General features: G+C 35.2%; 1 protein-coding gene across 10 annotated transcripts in view; it reads right to left on the bottom strand.

Moving 5' to 3' along the window:
• Positions 1–19,310, bottom strand: part of DMD (dystrophin) — a gene marked incomplete at its 5' end in the record, with an annotated part of 1,168,120 nt that overhangs the window by 303,585 nt on the left and 845,225 nt on the right. For all 10 annotated transcript variants that reach the window (XM_083855614.1, XM_083855615.1, XM_083855618.1 and 7 more), the window contains one exon: positions 18,334–18,569. In XM_083855614.1, the coding sequence (XP_083711740.1) occupies positions 18,334–18,569 (236 nt within the window). The remainder of the gene's footprint in view (positions 1–18,333; positions 18,570–19,310) is intronic.

Here is a 19,310-nt window from a genome sequence, read left to right as displayed (position 1 = left end):
CTGGCTCAAGAAACCTTGTGGGTATTAGGAGTTATATTTAAGGACCTGCAATGGATGAATATGCCTCACTTTTGAAAGAGGCATAGAAAACTACTCAGGGAATTTTAGGTGAATTATTCCTAGCTCATTTTTAGCCCATATGATTAAATAACCTTTGAGAAGGGAAAATAGTAACAAGCAATACAGCCAAACATTTATGAAGTGTAAATAATAAGCAGGCAACTGCATTTCCCTTCATCCAGGGCTGTAAGGTTTATCAATAGTGAACCACAGTGGAAGTTGTGCCTGATGCCCACAGCAAGGCTTCTAATACTGCCTATGTGACGTTACCACAAGCAGGAAATTTGGATGTAAATGGAAATTAACCTGATGAAACAATAACCCCACAACTTGAATACATTATATGGGAAGGCAATATCAAGTGAAGCTACATATAGATTTTTCCTATGTCTAATATTAATCACTATTATTTGTTGATGGAACAGAGCAAGGTTTTTTTATATTCACAATGATGCAAAAACCAACCAGCAGCAAGAATGTGAGAAGAGAAATACAATTCAAAGCAGTCTCAAAAAACCCTGAGAAATCTGTAAGTCCAAGGCATTAAAATAACTAGCTGAAAAACTAGATTAGCATTGGAATGGGTTGCAAATGACTGGACAGATGGTCACTAATCTAGAAACAAGGATAGCGATTTTAAGGAGCAGGATTTATTTAGTCTAGAGAAAATTGAACTGAAGTACCACCCTTCAAGTACATGAGGTTATTGCTGAGAGAGAGTAAACTGTTCTCAATTTTCATTGTGGTCACATAATTAGCTTAAATTGAAGCAGGGGACATTAAGGTTGGAGACAAACATCTTTTGACTGCCAAGGATTGCTAAGTGGTGAGAAAAAAAACCTGCAAAGATATAGAAAACAAAAAATCCTATGGAGCAGGTTAGCCAGAAACTAGTCAGAAATTATCTGTCTAGTTGATCCTGCCTGATGCAAAAAATCTGGACTATAAAGACTTTCAAATCTCCTTTAAGACCTTTCTACTAAACTTACCATTTCTTTGCAAAAAACAAAAACAAAAACAAAAACAAAACAAAACAAAAAACCCAAAACAAAAAACAAAAAACAAACAAACAAAAAAACCCCCTATAAAAACCAGCACAGAGAATAAATAGAACCCTGTGCTAATTTACAGCATCATTTTCCATAGAACTTTTAATGTTGGTTTGAATAGAAACAGTCGTGTGCATTTCTTAGAGATAATAATCTTTCAACTTTTATTTTGGTTACTTGATAACAGTTAAGAAAGACAGAAGGGGAAGTTGGCAAACAGTACCTGCACACTGTCTAAAATAGGACTGCCAATAGAAGAACAATAAATAATTTCTTCCTCAAAGTTAGCTGAGATATTAAAATTGGCCTCTCCTTTTCATTGTGTTTCTTTGTAGAATGATATTTTTTTAAGGAATGACAGTGCAGAATGGCAGGGTAGCACCTGATTTTCTCTATTTTTAATTTTATTAAAAATGCTGGCCTCAATTTCTTAGCTAAGACATGAAGAGCTTGTTTTACTTTCGCTGACATCCTTTCTCAGAAGTTTGGTGACAGAATAATAGTAAAGCATGCACTGTAACATACAGATGAAAATAATTCAGGAGAGAAAGGCTGTTGGTGTTGGGATCCTATTATATACTAAAAATTAAATTAAAATATGACAAGATTAATTATTCAATCTAAAAAATAACCCAGAAATTATGTTCCATGTCTGAAGAATAAGATGGGCTGTGATCAGGAATGACACAAACTGCCTGTGAGGGAAATCCGAGAGGCTGCAATGGCAGGAGATGGGACTGCAGTGAACAGCTTCAATCCTACAACTCCAACACTAGGATTTTAAACTGGCATCCCACAGCTGCCATAACTTTTTGGTAAAGAAACTCCTGGGCTTCTTTAGAGAAGCCCACAAGCATGCAGAGAAGGATGATTTAGTTCAGGTAGGATACATGCATTTATAAAGGTTTTTTTTATAAAATCCTTCAGAAAAGAGTTTTAGGAAACCTCATGATGCTACATAAAGCAAAAAATTGACTCCTGAATGTGTATTTCATTTAAATACAGAAGAGAGTCGGCAGGAGTAGGCTGCATTATTGTAGTAGAAACTGTTTTAGGACAGAAAAAAACAGTCTTTATTTTCATAGCAGGTACTGACTATACAGAGCTTGCTCACAGGACATCATGAGGGCCAAAAGAATCAGCAGTTTCAGAGGGGGATTAGATAACTTCATGAATAATAGGCTGAAAAACAGATGCTATGAGGACTCCTGATGTCCCAAATCCACGAGCTGTGGATGCTGTGGATGGAGAATTGTAAAATTCAGCAGGAGACAGTCAGGCTGGTACAATCTCCCTGTTGACTCTGCCCTAATGTCACTACCAGAGACATTTTCCTGGGTTAGACAGTGAATGATGGTTTGATTCAGTAAAGCATTTCTTAGGCTCTCAAATGTAATAAAACCCTCTTTCAGTCCCATTTAAAACCTATTTATTCTTATATTTGTTACAGTTCTATAAAACACAAATTCTGTAACCCAAAACAATAAAGCATTTATTGCAAATAGAGAGTTATGTAAGACTCAAAATATTTGTTAAGAGCAATGCTGTCCTCATTCAAATTTATGCCAAATCCTATGCAAGATGTTTTTTGGTTTTTGAGTCTTTTTTCTAAATTATAGGGAAATATGTAGTGTTATAAATAGCTCTTCTTTCAGTAGTAAACAGGAAGAGTTTGATTTGTTAATGTGTTGGCACAATATATTATTTATATTACTAATACATATTTTCTAGCTGCTGCTAAGAGGAGTCTCCAAACACTTGACTTTTAGATAAATCAAGGAATTAAAAAAAAAGAAATAGCAAACACAATACATATTAAAATTCTTTCCATGACTGTGTCATATTCCAATTATTTAGTCATCACAAATTTCCACTGAAATGAGAAAGTCTGAAAATGCTGGCAAGATTGAGACAACATGAATGGTTCATCTGAGAATTCAACTGCATCTCCCTCTAGAGAGTAAAAGGGCAGAAATTCCCCGTGTCTAAACAGATTGCTCCCAACTAGAGCAAGGGGGAAAGGAGACCATCCTGACTCCTTGAATCATGTTGCAGTTGCAGCCCTTCTCAGGCAGAGCAATACAAATCTGCTTCTCACTCAGGCAGTGTGACTTGGAAGTTTACAACATAGACCAAACCCACTGAATCAAAACCACTGATAATGCACAAGACAAACTTCAAGAACTCCAGATTTCAGAAAGCATATTTCACAGAAGAGATACGCATATAACAAATAAGGAAAGGCTGAAAATAACTAAGTCTTTTCACCTGGCTCTTACACAGATTGGCTTATAATCATCCTTTTCATATATATTCTCCCTAAATATTCAATACTGAATATTTAGTGATGCTTCTTACAAGCAAAATATGACTTTCTTCCTGACCCACTCAAACTAAGATCTTTGTGTTGGGAAGGACATGCACATCCTCTTATTAACAAACCTTGTTATTCCTGTTCATCACTCCTGAGCTGTGCAAAGAAGCCATTATCACCAAATTACAGTCTCCAAAATGCATGGAATAAAAACTAAGGTGATTTGGATGGAGACAAAACAGCACATTATATCCACAATGTATGTTGAAAGCTTTATTAAACAAAGTTGTAGGGAAAGTCACATATCTTCTTCCTCTCTTGGCTGTCACTTTATCTATTTCATATGCTCCATTACCTCTGCACAAGCCCAGGAGGTGTTTGCACGTAATAGCATTTCATTCTTGATTGAATTTTCACTGAATGTTGCCTGCCTATTATGCATACATTAGATTCTGCCTTTTATCGCCCCTAAAAACATATTGTGAACCCCATGTGATACTTTGGGAAACATCCCTTACAACCAAATCCTTAAAAAGGCTATTTTTAGTTCCCACAGATGCAGAGACACTTTATTATGTTCAAGCAATCTTTCTGCAAATCTTATTCCTGAAAGGGACATAATTATGATGCATTGTGCATGTTTGTTGTCATTTTGAAGCTGTGCACCAAAGTAGCCGTTGCAAGTAGATTAATGTCAGAACAGATAACAGTTTGCTCTCTGATGGCCAAATGGTTTGGAAGTCTGAGATAACATGTCTAACATTTCAGTAGCAGGAAACAAACAATCATTTTTGCCATGATCTGCCCCAATTTTGTGCCTGTGAATAAGAATTACAAATGATTTTTCCATTACGCAGTGAGATATGGCAGGAATTTGTATTGTGGCTAAAATATGACCAAAGCAATTAATGCATGTTAGGCTTGTTGGGTTTTCTGTAATAGAATCTACAGTGCCTAAATAATATTTGAAGGGATATGGAGATGGGATCCCTGCCCTGCACATTTTTCAAGCTTCTTCCCTAAGAACTCATGCCAAAAGTGTCCCTACATTATGGCTTACCAAAAATTGACAGATATCAATCAATGGTAAATGAGAATACTGAGGAAAGGATGGCAAGGATAATAAAAATCTCTGCATCTGGGTGATGAAATTAGATGTATGATTGGCTACACATTATAAACCTAATTTTTCAGAGGCAGTGGGTATATAACCAGCAAAATTTCAAGTATGTTCTGAGGAATATATTTTGTTTCCTTTTTGTACATTTTACAGTCAGCAACACAGAATCTGTAAGAGAGGACCAAAAATATCTGGGAACATATTTTTAACCCACTGTCCCCACATCGCCCCTCCTTTTCTGGTAAAATCCTGTACACACAGCCTTGTCTCTTCCATTCACTTATTAAAATAACAACAAAAACAACAACAACAAATCCTTCTACATTTTCAGAAACAATTTCAAAGTAGTGAGTTTTCTCTGAATTTTAAATTGAACTTCAGTTAATATGTTTCAAAATATTACTCTCTTATCTCCCACAGGTCTGTAAATTTAGCCAGATTTCTATTATGGAGATCTTAATTTTACATAATGTTTTGGGATTTTATTTTTTGGTATCATTATTTTTAAGTGATGGAATTGTATGCATTAAACCATACCAGATTAGGAAAGTGAATTTTAGACATGAAGAAGTACAATATCGAAAAAAGTCACTCTCCTAGGTGTCCTCATTAAACACAAATGGACTGACATACACAGATTTCCACATTTTTAGGGATATTTAGGACTGATGGAATAATTTGAGAGAACTGCATATCAACAAATATCAAAAAGTACACCAGAGTATTTCAGCAATGTAACAGAGTATTTTCCTGGATCATTGGTAATGGGCCAGACAGAATTGTGGCTCCGTCTGTAAAAAAAAATAAAATCTTACATTTCTCAGGGAATTTCTTATGAAAACAAGCTTTCCACATGGATGTGGACACTTAACTTTATCTAAAAGCCTCTAAAAGTGAAAGTTCTTATCAAACATAACAGAATGAAATTGTTCTCAGAAAATATGGTTATTATATTATAGTATAATTATTTCCATCTTTCATTACCTGAACTTTTACTTCACTGCAGACCATAAAGTTAGAACTAAAAACTAGTTTTAACATTCAACCTCTATGCTGCTTAGCAGTTATTGTTGAATTGTTTCAACTAACCTCTTCCCAATTAGATTTTCTTTCCCTTTCCCTACCCAGAACACCAGACAACTGGCAGACAGAAAGAACATTAGCAGACAGAGCACTGGCAGCAGGTTGCTGCCCAGGAACAGTTCGCCATGGTCAACCCTTACAGGGTCTGGCATCCTCTGTGCTGCCTCACCTTCCTCACAGTGCATCCCTCACAAAATTCAAAAATATTTGGAAAAGAAAGGAAAAAACTGCAGAAGCAAATTGAAACAAAGTCAGAATGTCTCCAAGGAGAAGTGTCAGTAGCAAAGCACTAAAAGGAAAAGATCATAATTTTCTGTTGAGTAGTGTGAAAAAGTGCTTGTTTTCACATTATCTTTAATAATCCATTACAATTCTTTTGAACTGGAAATGAGTCTTGCTGTTCATTCCTTCCTTTCTGAGATATTACTAAAAAAATAATCTGCTATTTATACAGTTTTTGTGCTGGAAACTATAATTACAGTGAAAAAAGTCTTACTATGCAATGGCAGTAGAAGGAAAGAGGGTTGAAAATGATAATATAAATGGTGATTTACCCATCATTCAAAACAGGATGAAAGATAATTTATTCTATATATTGTTAAATAGCATCCCTGAAGATCAACTCTACAGCAAAGCCTAACAATGATCATATAACCCATGGAATTCAGAGGTGGGCATACAATGAAACATGAAGTCAAGAGAACAGATTTCCTGTGAACCCTACAGTGAAAAAAATCCCAGTTTTCTCATAATAAAAACTAAATGCTTTGTATTCTATGCTAAGAGGTCTCCAAAGGCTGTCCTGTTATTTTAATTAAGATTTGTGATTTTAAGATTGGCTAATGAAAGAATTTCAAAGGAATTGGGTAATGAGCACCCAAGGAAATGAAAAGTCACATGCACAGTTCCCTTAGATTCCACTTACAGTTCTGGCTTGTGTAAAAACCATTCTAATTACTAGAGACATATAAAATTATTAAATTCATTAAAAGCATCACAATTAAGTAAAATAGGTTAATCACACCTTGATAAAAATATTGGAAGAAATTATTAAAATATAGAAACTAATAAACAAAATGAACTGACATGGAAGTTTCAATATGATAGATCTTCCTTAATCTCTGCATATGTGGCTAGAAAGAGTAAAATAAAGATACTTGTAAGATATCCTTCTCAGAAGGCAAGTGATGTTTGCCCTAAATACTTCTGCAGTCTAGCAGGAAGAGGAGGAGACGGGGGAGGGAAATATGGTGACATTAAATTTGCATACACTAATCTAGATTAAAAACAAGAGCATTACTATGTTACAAATCTTTCTTCTACCCTGAATTTTTGCACTTCACAAATATAAACCTTTATACAACTATGTCTCAGAGAAGACAAGCTAACAGTCTTGCAAACTTTTCCAATTCAACAATTACATTGGTTTTTCTACCCTTTCCTCTCCAGCTACATTTAATCCATCTTTCCTGTCTTCTCTTAACCATGATCATAGGATCAGTGAGACAATTTCACCTTTATTGCTCAGCTCAGAACAACGATCTAAGTCCTGGTTGAAATGACTTATAAATAAATAAGCTTTTTCATCCACATGCACCTTATCATAAAATTTATATTATTTAAGTAAACAAAATACCACTAATTCTTCTCTGTTAACTTTTCTGTCTCTAAATCAATCATATCAGTGATATCTGTTGTGGATTAAATTACAGGTTTGTGTAGCTCTGGAGGATTTAGTACAGATACATAGAAGTGCTATTTTTGAGTTCATAACATCAGGCCTGATATACATAATACAGTCACTGACCAGAAGGGCCACTTGGCTGAGCCCAGCCCCAATTCGGATTCTGCTGCCTCCAAAGAACTTCCCCTGACTTGCAAAAAACCTGCATGGGAAATGCTCTTTAGTAAATTAATAGTGAATTTGCTATATTTTTTCTCCACTAAATTAGTCAAGGAATACAAAATACAGTTGATTTTATCAACTGCCTCACAGCCCTTTGATGCCAAGCTTTCACAGTTGTCATCAAGTAAGTGCAGGTGCATAAGGTTGTTCCCTAGCACCAGTGCTCTTGTTCTTTATCACATGCCTCAATGACAGGTCCAGGTGGGGGGGAAGCCCCACCCGAAATCACACTACCAGCAAATAAGCTAACACATAGTTTCTATGTGTTCTGATGCACCATCATTTCTTTGCAAAACACAACACTCTGTGGGAGCTGAATGTCACATCTGAATGACATTATAGGACTGTGCCACATATACCAGTTTTCATCAGAAATATTATGCCATATGGACCACAAATGAAGGAGTAGAAGGACTTATAATAACATTTTAAAATTTTATCAGTGCTGACCCCAATGCACAGCAGAAATTTAGGACACACTGATTAGATAGCAGAAAGGAAGATGATCAAACATATGTCAAAAGGTTGGACATTTACCCTGAGATATCACTTCACATCATGCCACCTTCAAAACTGTCTGTTTGAATAAAAGATTCCATGACATATGCAGTGAGACATCACTGGTAACTCACAATAGAGCAAAAAACATCTTTCTTCTCACAAAGAGGAAAATGCTTAAATTCACCTTCTATTTATTATTTCCTCTTTTTAACTTCCTTGCTTTTTGTTCAAAAAATATAGCAGATATTTCTCTGAACAAGAAGGTGAAATAAAACATGGTCTTTGTGTTACCTCAGAACCATTTTTTCCAAAATATCAGAAACAGCTTCTACTCTAATTAGAAACAACTGCTGATCCTAATATTTTGTTTCTCACAGAAGCAAAGTATCCAGCTGTTCTTTAAAGACATCAAAAATAAGCCACCTTGAGTATTAAAAAACAGTTTTTCACTTTACCATTTCTAATATTAGTTTTTTTGGTGTGGTTTTTTTTTTGTTTGTTTTTTTTTTTTTTTTTTTTTTTTTTAGTAGTAGTAGTAGTAGTTTTGTTTGGGGGGGTTGGGATGGATTTTTTTACTATTAAAATCAAATTAAACTAAAACTTGGAACTGTGGCCTTTAGGGTGACAAAAGAAATGGATAGAGAGAGAAATCAGGGAGTTTTTAAGTGTCCCAATGGAGTAAAATTGCTGCCTTTGGTCTGGATATCCAGAAGCCTTTTTGTGCTAACAAATGGTAGGGACTGGCTGCTCCACATTATGGGAAAACTGCTTGGTTTTCAGGGTTGTGCCAGGAATCCAGCTGGGGACAATCACTGAGTTGCTTCATTCCCAATGGAATATTCTGGCTCTGTCATGTTTTCCAGCAGAAAACTGCTCCTCCACAGGGGTAGAGATGAGTAAGACCAAATGGAGGTATGTATCCATACCTGAGCATGTGTATTGAGAGAAAGAAGCCATTCCAGGAAACAATTCACCTCACTGCGTGAAACCCAGGCTGAATTCCATATTTAACAATTCATCTGGGGAATCTGACAAATCCAGAGGCACGAAAAACAAAGTTGGGAACTGGCTGAAGTGACTAAATCTCACGTAAGAATCTCATATTTGGCTGGAGAAAATCCTTCCTATAAGCAGAAAGCACCTGACGATTAGGAGTGCCGTGGTGAGAAGTTAAATTGATCTTTTAGCTCAATAAGAAAAATGGTCCACAAAAGCAGCAGAATACAGTCCTGAGATTGATTTGTTACCTTGCTTATTGTATCAGCTAGCAGCAGAGACAGATGAGAGGCTGGAATAATGTGAAATGGCCCACACTACAAAACCAGGGATTTTTTTTAATTAAGTGCTCCTTCAGCACTTGATTACATGAAGAGCTGAATTCTCTGTTTCAATTTGGAACAATACTTTAATGTCTCTTTCCTGAGAAAAACACTCCTATTGCTTTTAGTAGAAGTATTTTTGTATTTTAAGCTGCAAGTGCATTCATCCATTTTCTAGGATTTCATTGCAGCAGTAACCTGAAAAATTAATATTTTATTTACACTGTTCATTTGTTGTCTGTTAATATGAAGTTTTTTGATTTTATTTTGCCAGTAATGAAGGATATGGAACAAAACAATTTCTATTTTTTCTATATCAAACAAAAGAAAAAATAAATATAAAATCCTATCCCACCACCATCCCCAACTAGGGAATAAGAGAGTCTTGAAGCACTAGAATCTAAGGCTTTGTCAACCTGCTGCTCATCAGAGAAAATGTTAGACAGGGTAGGAAAAATCAGACATTTCCACCTTATCTTCTGCATACAAAAGTAGACAGAAAGGAGACTATACTGAAGAAGAGATGAGCCAAAGGGGACTCCAGGCAGCAGAAAACAGACCATGTTCCACAAAGATGAAGAAGGTGGGGCAAGGGAAATAAATTCCAATCACAGTGTTCCTCTCTCCTGGATCCCCCACATAGTGCCAACTTCGTAAGATGCAGTTCTATCTCTCACTACTTCACTGCCTTCCTAGAACCAAAGGAACTTACTGTTTATTCACCTTAAATCTAGTGACAGCACATGGGGTATAATGGTTAGGAAATAGAGAATATTTTTCAAGAACCTGGTGCTCCTGAAAAAAAAAAAAAAAAAAAGAAAAAAAAGAAAAAAAAGGAAAAAAAAAAAAGCCTTAAAGCCTCTCTTTACAGTGTTTTTATAAAATTTTCCCTTTCACTTGTAAGCAGCTCTACATAGCACAAAATTTAAATGTTGCACTGGAGTGAGTTAAGATGTTTGTCTCTTTACATTTGAGTAAAGTACTTATTTGAGTGGTTTTCATTACTTAACGTGAGTGTTATAAAACAATATATACATGTAAATCAACTGAGAACTCACCATGAGAGCTTCTCTAAGTGCAAAAAAAATTATTATAGAATTCTACTGGGAAAAGAGAAAATGGAATTCCAAGAATTGTGCTTACTGCAGTAGAACTAAGTTACTAGAAACTACTTATTATAAAGCTTATACTACTGTTTTAAAAAGCTAGTGACTTTTTTTTTTAAACAATCCCTTCATGAAAAAGGATGATAATGACACTGCTGGCTGTTCTGCCTCAAGAGGGAATTTTCCATCTGCCAGCAAAACCCCAAATCTATATCTTTGTTCGGATGTGTTTATAGAAGTATCAGAATACCCTTGACACATTGAGAAACCAATAGGGCACATTCCAAGATCACAGATTTTTTTTAGTTTAAATTCTGGGGTCATTTTCTTTTCTGCATAAAAGAACTGTGCTTCAAGATCAGCTTCATTAGGGAGGTCGGCTGGGATTTGATGTTTTTATTTTCTTACAGAAGAAAACTTATTTCTTGAAGAGGAACACCATCTCCTCACACATTAAATGAGCAAATATACAATTGTTCCCCCTAGTTTTAATTTGCATTTTATGATTACAACTAGATTAGAATTTTATGCATTGCATCATTATTTAGAAACAAGTTGCTCTTATATTTCCCACAATTTCTGAATAAAACCAAAGCTACTCATATATTTTCTTGCTACTACTTCTAATAACATATATCAGAATTGATACAAAAATAAAGCCCCCTAAAATTTGTGTAACTGTCTTAACATATCCTCACCACTATTTAGAACTAAATTTGTATCTAAATTTTAACAGGACTTATCGAGTCCTTAAAGCAAATCACAGCTGAGATTGGAGGGTTATAAAGCAGAAAATAAAGCCATGATTTCGTTCCTTTAAAGCATGTTTCATTGACAATGTATAGAACACAGAATCCGTATTTGAGAGTAGCATTTATATGTAATGAAAGAGCAATTTTTTTTTTTTTGAAAGGACCTTTGCAGATCCTCTTGCTCAGCTACTGCTCTATGTGGCCAAATTCAGAGTGGCATCGGGTCACATGAGGCAGTTTTGTGATGAATATCTCCAAGGATGGAGAATCCTTGACATCTCCAGACAGCTTGTTCCAATGTTTCATTATGCTCATCATGCACATTTTTCTCGTAATATTCATCAGCATTCCTTTTGCTGCAGCATGTGTCTGTTGTCTCTCAACCTTCTGCAGTTAACCTTTGAGCAGAGTCTGGCTCTATCTTCTCTAAAGTCTCCATCTCGTGGCTGTAGAGAGCAAGCAGGTGCCTTCTGAGCCCTATCCATGCTGAGCAAGCCCAGTCCAGCCTCTCCACATTTATCAAGTGCTTTCATGTCCTTGACTACACTGGTGGCTCTTCACTGGACTCCCTGCATGTCCTCCCTACAACACTGGGCAGCCCAAACCAGACATGTAGCTCCAGATCCTGTCCCACAGGTTGATTAAAGAGGAATGATCACTTCTCTCAACATGTTGGTGAGGGCCATATTAAATTCAGCCCAGAATTTAGTTAGGCATTTTTATGCTGGCTGGGCACACACAGAACTCAGGAGGGTTCAGAGAGGTTTCACACTTTCCAGCACATCAGGATTTTCCCATGTCTCTGTGGACAGCACACAACTGTAAAAGTTTTTCCATACCCATGGTGCTTTTGTAGACGACCTAGTGCAGCAGGGTCTCTGAGCTGCATCATGGGTGGAATGAAAGCACAAAACGAAAGTATGATTTGGATTAAAAAAAGTTGAGCATTTAAGACCCAGTGTTGATAGAATAGGTAATTTATACTTATAACATAGTTCAGACTCAGGAATTTAAAAAAAAAAAGAATGCTACTGAAAAAATGCAGCCCTAATGGAAAGTTGGTACTTCTAATAGTCAGTATATTGTTGCAAACAAAACTGAGTTGCTACACTCTTATCCTTTCCCTGCTGAACAGGATGCCAGTAAAAAAACCCTCAAATTATTTCACAATAGGCCAATAAAGGCAAAGAGAGGAATGTTATCTTTAGGTACAACTGTTACATTGTTTTTTGTTTGGATGGCGATCTACAGCCTCACTGAAAACTAATTGAAAAAATGATGAAAGTTAATATTTTACTTCAATGAGTTTAGAATCAGATCCTTAGAGGTACAACTTTTATGCATGTCTTAGTAATTAACATTATAGAGAAATGAAGAAATAGCTGTTAATCACTCTCCAAAAGACAGTGTTTAGACTTTTATTTTTTTTTCTGTTGCAGAAAACAAATATACTCTCTAACACACTGTAATGAGCTGGCCAAGCTAGTTTAAAATATCAGCTGTCTTTTTGTTCAACAAAGTATTAAAAAAAGTCTCCTGACACATATTCTATATCCCTTGAGGTCCAATTTTCCAACTAATAGACGTTTTTTTCTTTCCTTTCCCTTTAAAGACTCAGATTTCCAAGCCCTCTAGAGCATCCTACTGCATTTTCTAACCTTTAGAAACAAGCTAGAAAGCTGACAGACATTTTTTCATTTTCCTCTATTCTGCAAAAAAGCAAGCCTTTCAGGATCACAAATCTTATAATTTAAATTTTATAATGATAAAATTAATATATTTAGAAATCTGTTAATTTATTAATTTTTTTATTCACTCCAAAAACTGAAACCAGATTTCCAGTACTTTCATAAATTAAAAGTAATTTTAGAAATCTAACAGCATAAAAAGAAGAATTCCACTAGATATCCCATATTAAATACAACAACAATAAAAGTTTGAAGTACATATAAAATAATGATAGTGTCTCCTGAGCACTTGTATGCTATGGTGGATTTCAAAGAGGTAAGCAGAGTTTTGCACACCATTTAACCCATAAAGTCATCTGCAGGGTTATGGTATCAGAGAGGATGCAGGAAAGTGCCACTGAAACATCCAACATGCTGCAGGATCAGTTTCAGCTCCAGCCCTGCTTTTTCAGGGTAGTTTGTCCTGGTCCAACAGTGATGTAGGGAATATCTGCAGCTGTGTGTTCATACAGAAAAAGAAGATCCTAGAAGCTTTGAAAACAACCCTCAAAACATGATGACAGCACAGAGCGAGGCATGGGGTAAATATGCTCTTGATGTTTGATTCAGAAAGTGTGAATGCAAATTCCTGCACCACACTTAGATTCTGGAATAGCAAACTCTTCCCTTTAAGCACATCACATGAACTGGAAGTGTTCAGATCCAAGTGTAAAATCTTCCATTATGGTATTTAACTGTACATTATCTACATGGATCTTTTCATGCATTTGTCACTAAAATGAAACTTCTGCAAAACTCTGTAGACCCTAAAGTACACTATCCAAAAGGGCAAAGACTCCACCTTGCCTATAGCTCACACCTTGGACATAAGATATATGGACAGATTCAAAAGCCTCTCTCTGTAACTGCAACTACACTAATTCACACTCAGAAATGCAGAACTGCAAATTTTCATTTGGAACTTACTTTGTTTGCTTCTGTAATAACAGGATATAAGTTTGAAAAACTATATTTTTTATTTCCACAAAAAAGGACGTTGGAAAACAGTTTGGACAGAAAGTTTCCCATTCTTCTGGTCTAACTCGATATTAATTGTAAGGTTGTACATGAAAATGCACATTTAAGTTGCATACTAAAACCCATGGTATGTAACCATGGGAAAGGATAGATAAAAAATATTCAGACAAGAGGAATGAAAGTTAAGGTCACTCTTTTTTCTGCAGTATATAAACAAATATTTTCCCTTAACTGTTATTTTATTATCCATCATCTGGAGAAGATTCTCAACTATTGAAAAATCAATTACAATTAAAACTGAAAACATTTCCTCATTCTAGTTTTGTTTACTTCTCTGACTGACAGATGATCAAACCTACCTTTCTTTGAATAGTGACAAATTAATTAGAAATAAGTTCTCCATATCTTTTTGGATGACTACTTTTGGATGACACAAATCATTATCTGAAAGTATCTTTTCCTCTTCTTTGCTTAAAAGTCTCAGTAACTAGGTTGATCTCCTTCTACATAAATACTTTTTTTTCAGATTAGTCCCCCCCACTGCACATAAAAGTGAAGATTTAACCTTTTCAACTCTTAGAATCAATGAGTAAAAGCAGGCATTGAAAATTGTAGTCCCATTCATTAGTAATATTACTTACTACAATACCTTTTACTAAATAAAATCTATATTCATCCAGTGCTATAAATAGCCATGCTTTCAACTCCATACATTGCAAAAAATTTGGATGGATAGCATACGTTGGCAAAATCCATAGACAGAATTCAAAATGTAAGGAGATTATAGCACCTGATCCCTTTGAACAGCATTGGTAATTAACTTCAAGCTTTGTACAGCCTCCATGATTCACTACCTTCAGTAGAAATCTATTTCTGCTGTAAACCTTTCTCAAAACATAATGATGCCAAAGCAGAGTTTCTGAGCAATGACTTGTTGGCATCTTAAGTAAGGTTTCTATTTTTCTAAAAGGTAGCAAAATGGAGTTTATAATCCTGTTCCTCACAATTTTCTCTTTTATGAAGAACCTCCCACCTGACCTTCAAATATAAACCATCTTGGTTGTTTTGAAGTAAGGACAGTGAATTGAAGCAATTGGGTAAACCATAGTTGGTCATGTCCCTCACCTCCCTGCATCATATCATATGACACAACCACAGTCTTTCCCATGAATTTTATTTGCTTTACTTCTTGTCTAAAGAAAAAGCATGAATCTCTCATCACCCTGCCTTACATTTCTTTGTTTAAGGATCAAATCCTGCAAAACATCAGTCTTCAAGCAAATGAGAAAAATGTAATAATTTTCCTTTAATGAAAACATGGATGACACTAATGCTAGTATTAAGTATCTTTGCTACACACTTTTTAGTGTCTTTTAGTTTAATTATACAGAGTTTAACAAGATATACACAATCATAGATTACTAAAATATGCAATGCATTTGCTTGAAGTATACCATTCACTTGACTGAAAAAGTAACTATAGATTTTTGAAACAAGTAGTCATCATGCTACTCTTTTAGTATACTGCTTTTACTATATATTATATGCACCACTTAGGAGAATTTAATTTGTATTGTTTCTTTCATTAAGGGGAAGCTGCCACTAAAACAACCCTTTTTTCAAATTAGTTGTCTTTTTTGAGTTTTATTGTCCCATAATTAACCAGTGTATGTGCTATTCACACAAGAGTGCCAATTCACTGCAATCAGCTCCAAGCAAAGTTCAAGTGAGGGCTAACGATGTCTTAAACTTTTATGGAGGAGAAATATGGCAAAGTTAGTGGCTGTGATCCTGTGATGCAATCAGATTGAAGTGAACTTAACCAAAATGCCCTCAGAGATGGAGCTTCAACAACATTACATGCTGCTGTGAAAGAAAGGACAACCTAAGGTCACTTATTTTTACCTGGGTGATTTGGAAAATGGCCTGTTACATGCACTGCTAGGATGTGGGATTTCTTTGCTTTTAAATTGTCTGCTTTGGCATTGCAATTTGCTATTAAAAATGTGACTCTCTCCTTTGAATGAAATATGAAATGGAAACAAAACCCAAAACCAGTAAGGATTTGGTAACACAACAGGATGAGCTGTTTGAAGTGTTCTAAATTCTGGGTGAGCAGCTAGAGATATTTTATAATAAAACAGCTTTCTTGAAGCTGTTTCATCATCTCCGTAATGATGAATTTTTATAAGGGAAGTATTTGGCTGTGTTCAGATGGTATTTTACACCTAAAGTCAAAAAACTGATTTAAAAAAACCCGGTCAATCTATGAGGATGGAACTTTCATTAAATCTTACTGAGATCCCTGTACAGATGCAATAAACTCTCCAAATAAACCACGATGCAGTGTGGTGACTTTCAATGACTTTTAAATTACAACCATGGGAAAAATATCCCCCTAATCTTCTATGGAATGTACAGATCAGGGGAGGTAAGCACTACTTTTGGATTTCCAACTTAGATCATATCTGGCGTGACTTTTCGAATTAGTCAAGTACCCACACGTCCAACTCCATCAGCTCACAGACTGCAGCAGACACTCCACACATTAGAAAGCAGGGTAGGATTTTTGGGGTTTTTTTTTTGAGAAACCTAAAATTCTTTTGTCAGTTTTGAAAATTCTCCATGCTAATCTCACCTAATGATCCAGTGATAGATTTACAAGAAGAATGAAATATTTCATGACATTCATTTCCATGTATTAAGTGATATTAAGATGATCATTAGAGAAGAGGGAGACAGCTAACAGAACTGCAGTCTATATATAGACATTGGTTCTTCCATTTCATCAGAGAATATATTAAATGTCACATTCTGTTGCACAGCCAATTAGAGAGGTAAGCATGACAAAAAAGAGTTTTCCTGCTGGTTTTGTTACCAGCACAGCATGGTATCAAAAAAAGAGACAGGGCTACCCAGCCAGGAACAGACTGCAGTAGTGCTAAAATATTTTAGCTTTGAAGTAAGATAAAATGCAAATACAAAGCAGTTCATTTTAAAACATATATATTATTAACTGAAATTCTGAAGAGCTGATAATTTGATCTCATATTTAAGTAAAAGGCATCTGCAGAAGGAAGCAAACTATGGATTTTGCCTGCCAGAATAATATGCTAAAGTGAGGTATAAGTAAGAAAAGTGAATAATGCTGAACCAAGTATTTGACAATAAAAAATTTTAAAATCAAAATTATTCTGAAAAACACTAAAAGATAATGTGGAAACAAGTCTTCTTTGGCCCTCAACCTTTCCAAATGACATAATAACTATTTTAACCTAATGCCCTGTGCAGATGACACTGGAATTATCACTTACATCCATTCTGTTTTAAGGATATTTTAATTAATGAAGCAGTATGTAATTCTACTTGGTAAATATAATCATCATTAATCAAGATGAAAGTACCATGTTCATCATCTAGAAGGTAAAGCAAGACAATTTTGTCAAAAATAGTTTAAAACACTGGGAAAAAAAGGAAGCATAAGAAAACAAGCAAAATGAATCCCATGAGACATCAGCATATTTTCTTTAAAATGTCTTAGGACAGAGTCTCAATAAAATATATACTTTTTTTCCTCCCACTATTTCTAGTTTAAGCAAAGAGAAAGAATGTCAATATCGTCCTTAAAATAAATCAGATCTTTTTTTTATGAGGAGGAAGATGATGAGAAAAAACAACAGAATCTTATAACAGGAAACCCTAAACTCAGTTTAGAACTGAACTGAATAGAAATTTAGCACTGAAAAGTTTTGCGCAGGCAGGGCAGAATCTTTTATATTGAACAATGCTAAATCTAGAAGGCAGGTAATTACTTTAGAGCTGTATAATACAAAATTACTTTTACTGCTATTGAGTAGCTAAAATTTAGGCTTTTTTCTCCCAAAATGTGTATTTCCATATTTTTTCTGTGTTTTCAAAGATAAGTGATGCAGTGATGCAGTTTTGCTGACAAAACAATTGCATTAATGAGCTGTTCCTTTTGTTAAGACAACTGAGGAGCCTTTGATAAACCGAGAGCAGCAGCATGTAAGGCTCTCAAAAAGTTATTAGAGGAGTAACATAAGAAAAGGTGTGAAACAGGGTCGTCTTCTCCCTGGCAACCTGGAGCTGACTATGCAATTCTTTTATGCTCATGAAGTTTATATTTCAGCCATTGGCTTGCCCAGTCTTACAGCACAAGCAACAGAAAGATAGAGAGATCTACTTCAAATACCAGAGAAAATAGTAAATACTTTTTCTTTTCTCCTCAATTAGTTATTTAAACATTTCATCCAATAACTGTGTTTATTGGAAAAGTAGCTGAAGTGACAACTACATGTATTACAGCCTATCATCTCTCTTGCGTTCCTTGTTGAAAGGATTTAATACAGAATAAAGATCATGAGGCTTTCAACTTGAAAAATCAGTGTTTCTCATACCTTTTGTTTGATGATCATGTTGTTGATGTCATCAAGATCACCTACTTTCACTCTCTGTGATTTTATCTCTCGATCCAGTCGAGAAAGCCAGTCAGTGAGTTCTGCCCATGCCTTATTGAAGTCAGCCAAGGCTGGAACCTCCAAAAGCACAGAAGATGGCATTTCTGGTTTGAAGGTGGTGGTTTCCTTGGTTACCCTGGTTTGTGTATCCACAGCAACAGTTTCACCAGGAGTTACTGAAAAAAAAAAAAACAACAAAAAAAACCCCTAAAATTACTGAATAAATGAACTATGATAAATGTTTATTTCAGTATTTCAGAATTTATCCCATAGAAAGGATAAGATAGAAATAAGCCTATTTCTTGATATTATCTCTACTGAAAATAAGAAATTCAAAACTAAAAGAAATTACAATTTCATTTTTTTCCACAGCATTTCTATTATAATATCTGCTTAACATCCAACATTCTCAGCATATTCAAATTTCATCCTTAGAAGACCAGTTGGACCTAGTAACACTGGTAGTAGTGTGGTCAGATCCCTGTATGCCAGAAGACAGATTGAAAAAAGTTGGTTGCACTATGCAACACACCACAGCATGACCATGGATTTAGAAACAAGTTTCCTCCACTGTGCCCAAGTCACTCTGTAGCTGTGAAATTGTCTGACCAAAAAAATCTTCTCACTTATTGTTATCACCAAGTGCTTCCCATAGGCTCTGTGGCCAATATGGAAGCTCATACAGCATGAAATTCAGCCTTGACTAATTGTTTACTCTTCTACCTCATAACTTAAAAATATTATATACTAATATTTGAGTATTTGGGGACATTTTTCTTTATTTTTGGAGAAAACGGATATCTTCTTAGTGTCTTTTCCTGATTTATTAGCTATGGATTTTAAATACTCTGCAAATTATTCATTGCCTGGAATCTGAACTGAAGCACTGTTTCTGTCTTTGCAGCAAAAAGGATGAG

Source organism: Zosterops lateralis, assembly GCF_965231275.1.
Source record: "Zosterops lateralis genome assembly, chromosome: 2".
Taxonomy (NCBI): Eukaryota; Metazoa; Chordata; class Aves; order Passeriformes; family Zosteropidae; genus Zosterops; species Zosterops lateralis.
The sequence above is the reverse complement of the archived record's forward strand: the minus strand, read 5'-3'. Positions and strand labels throughout refer to the sequence as shown.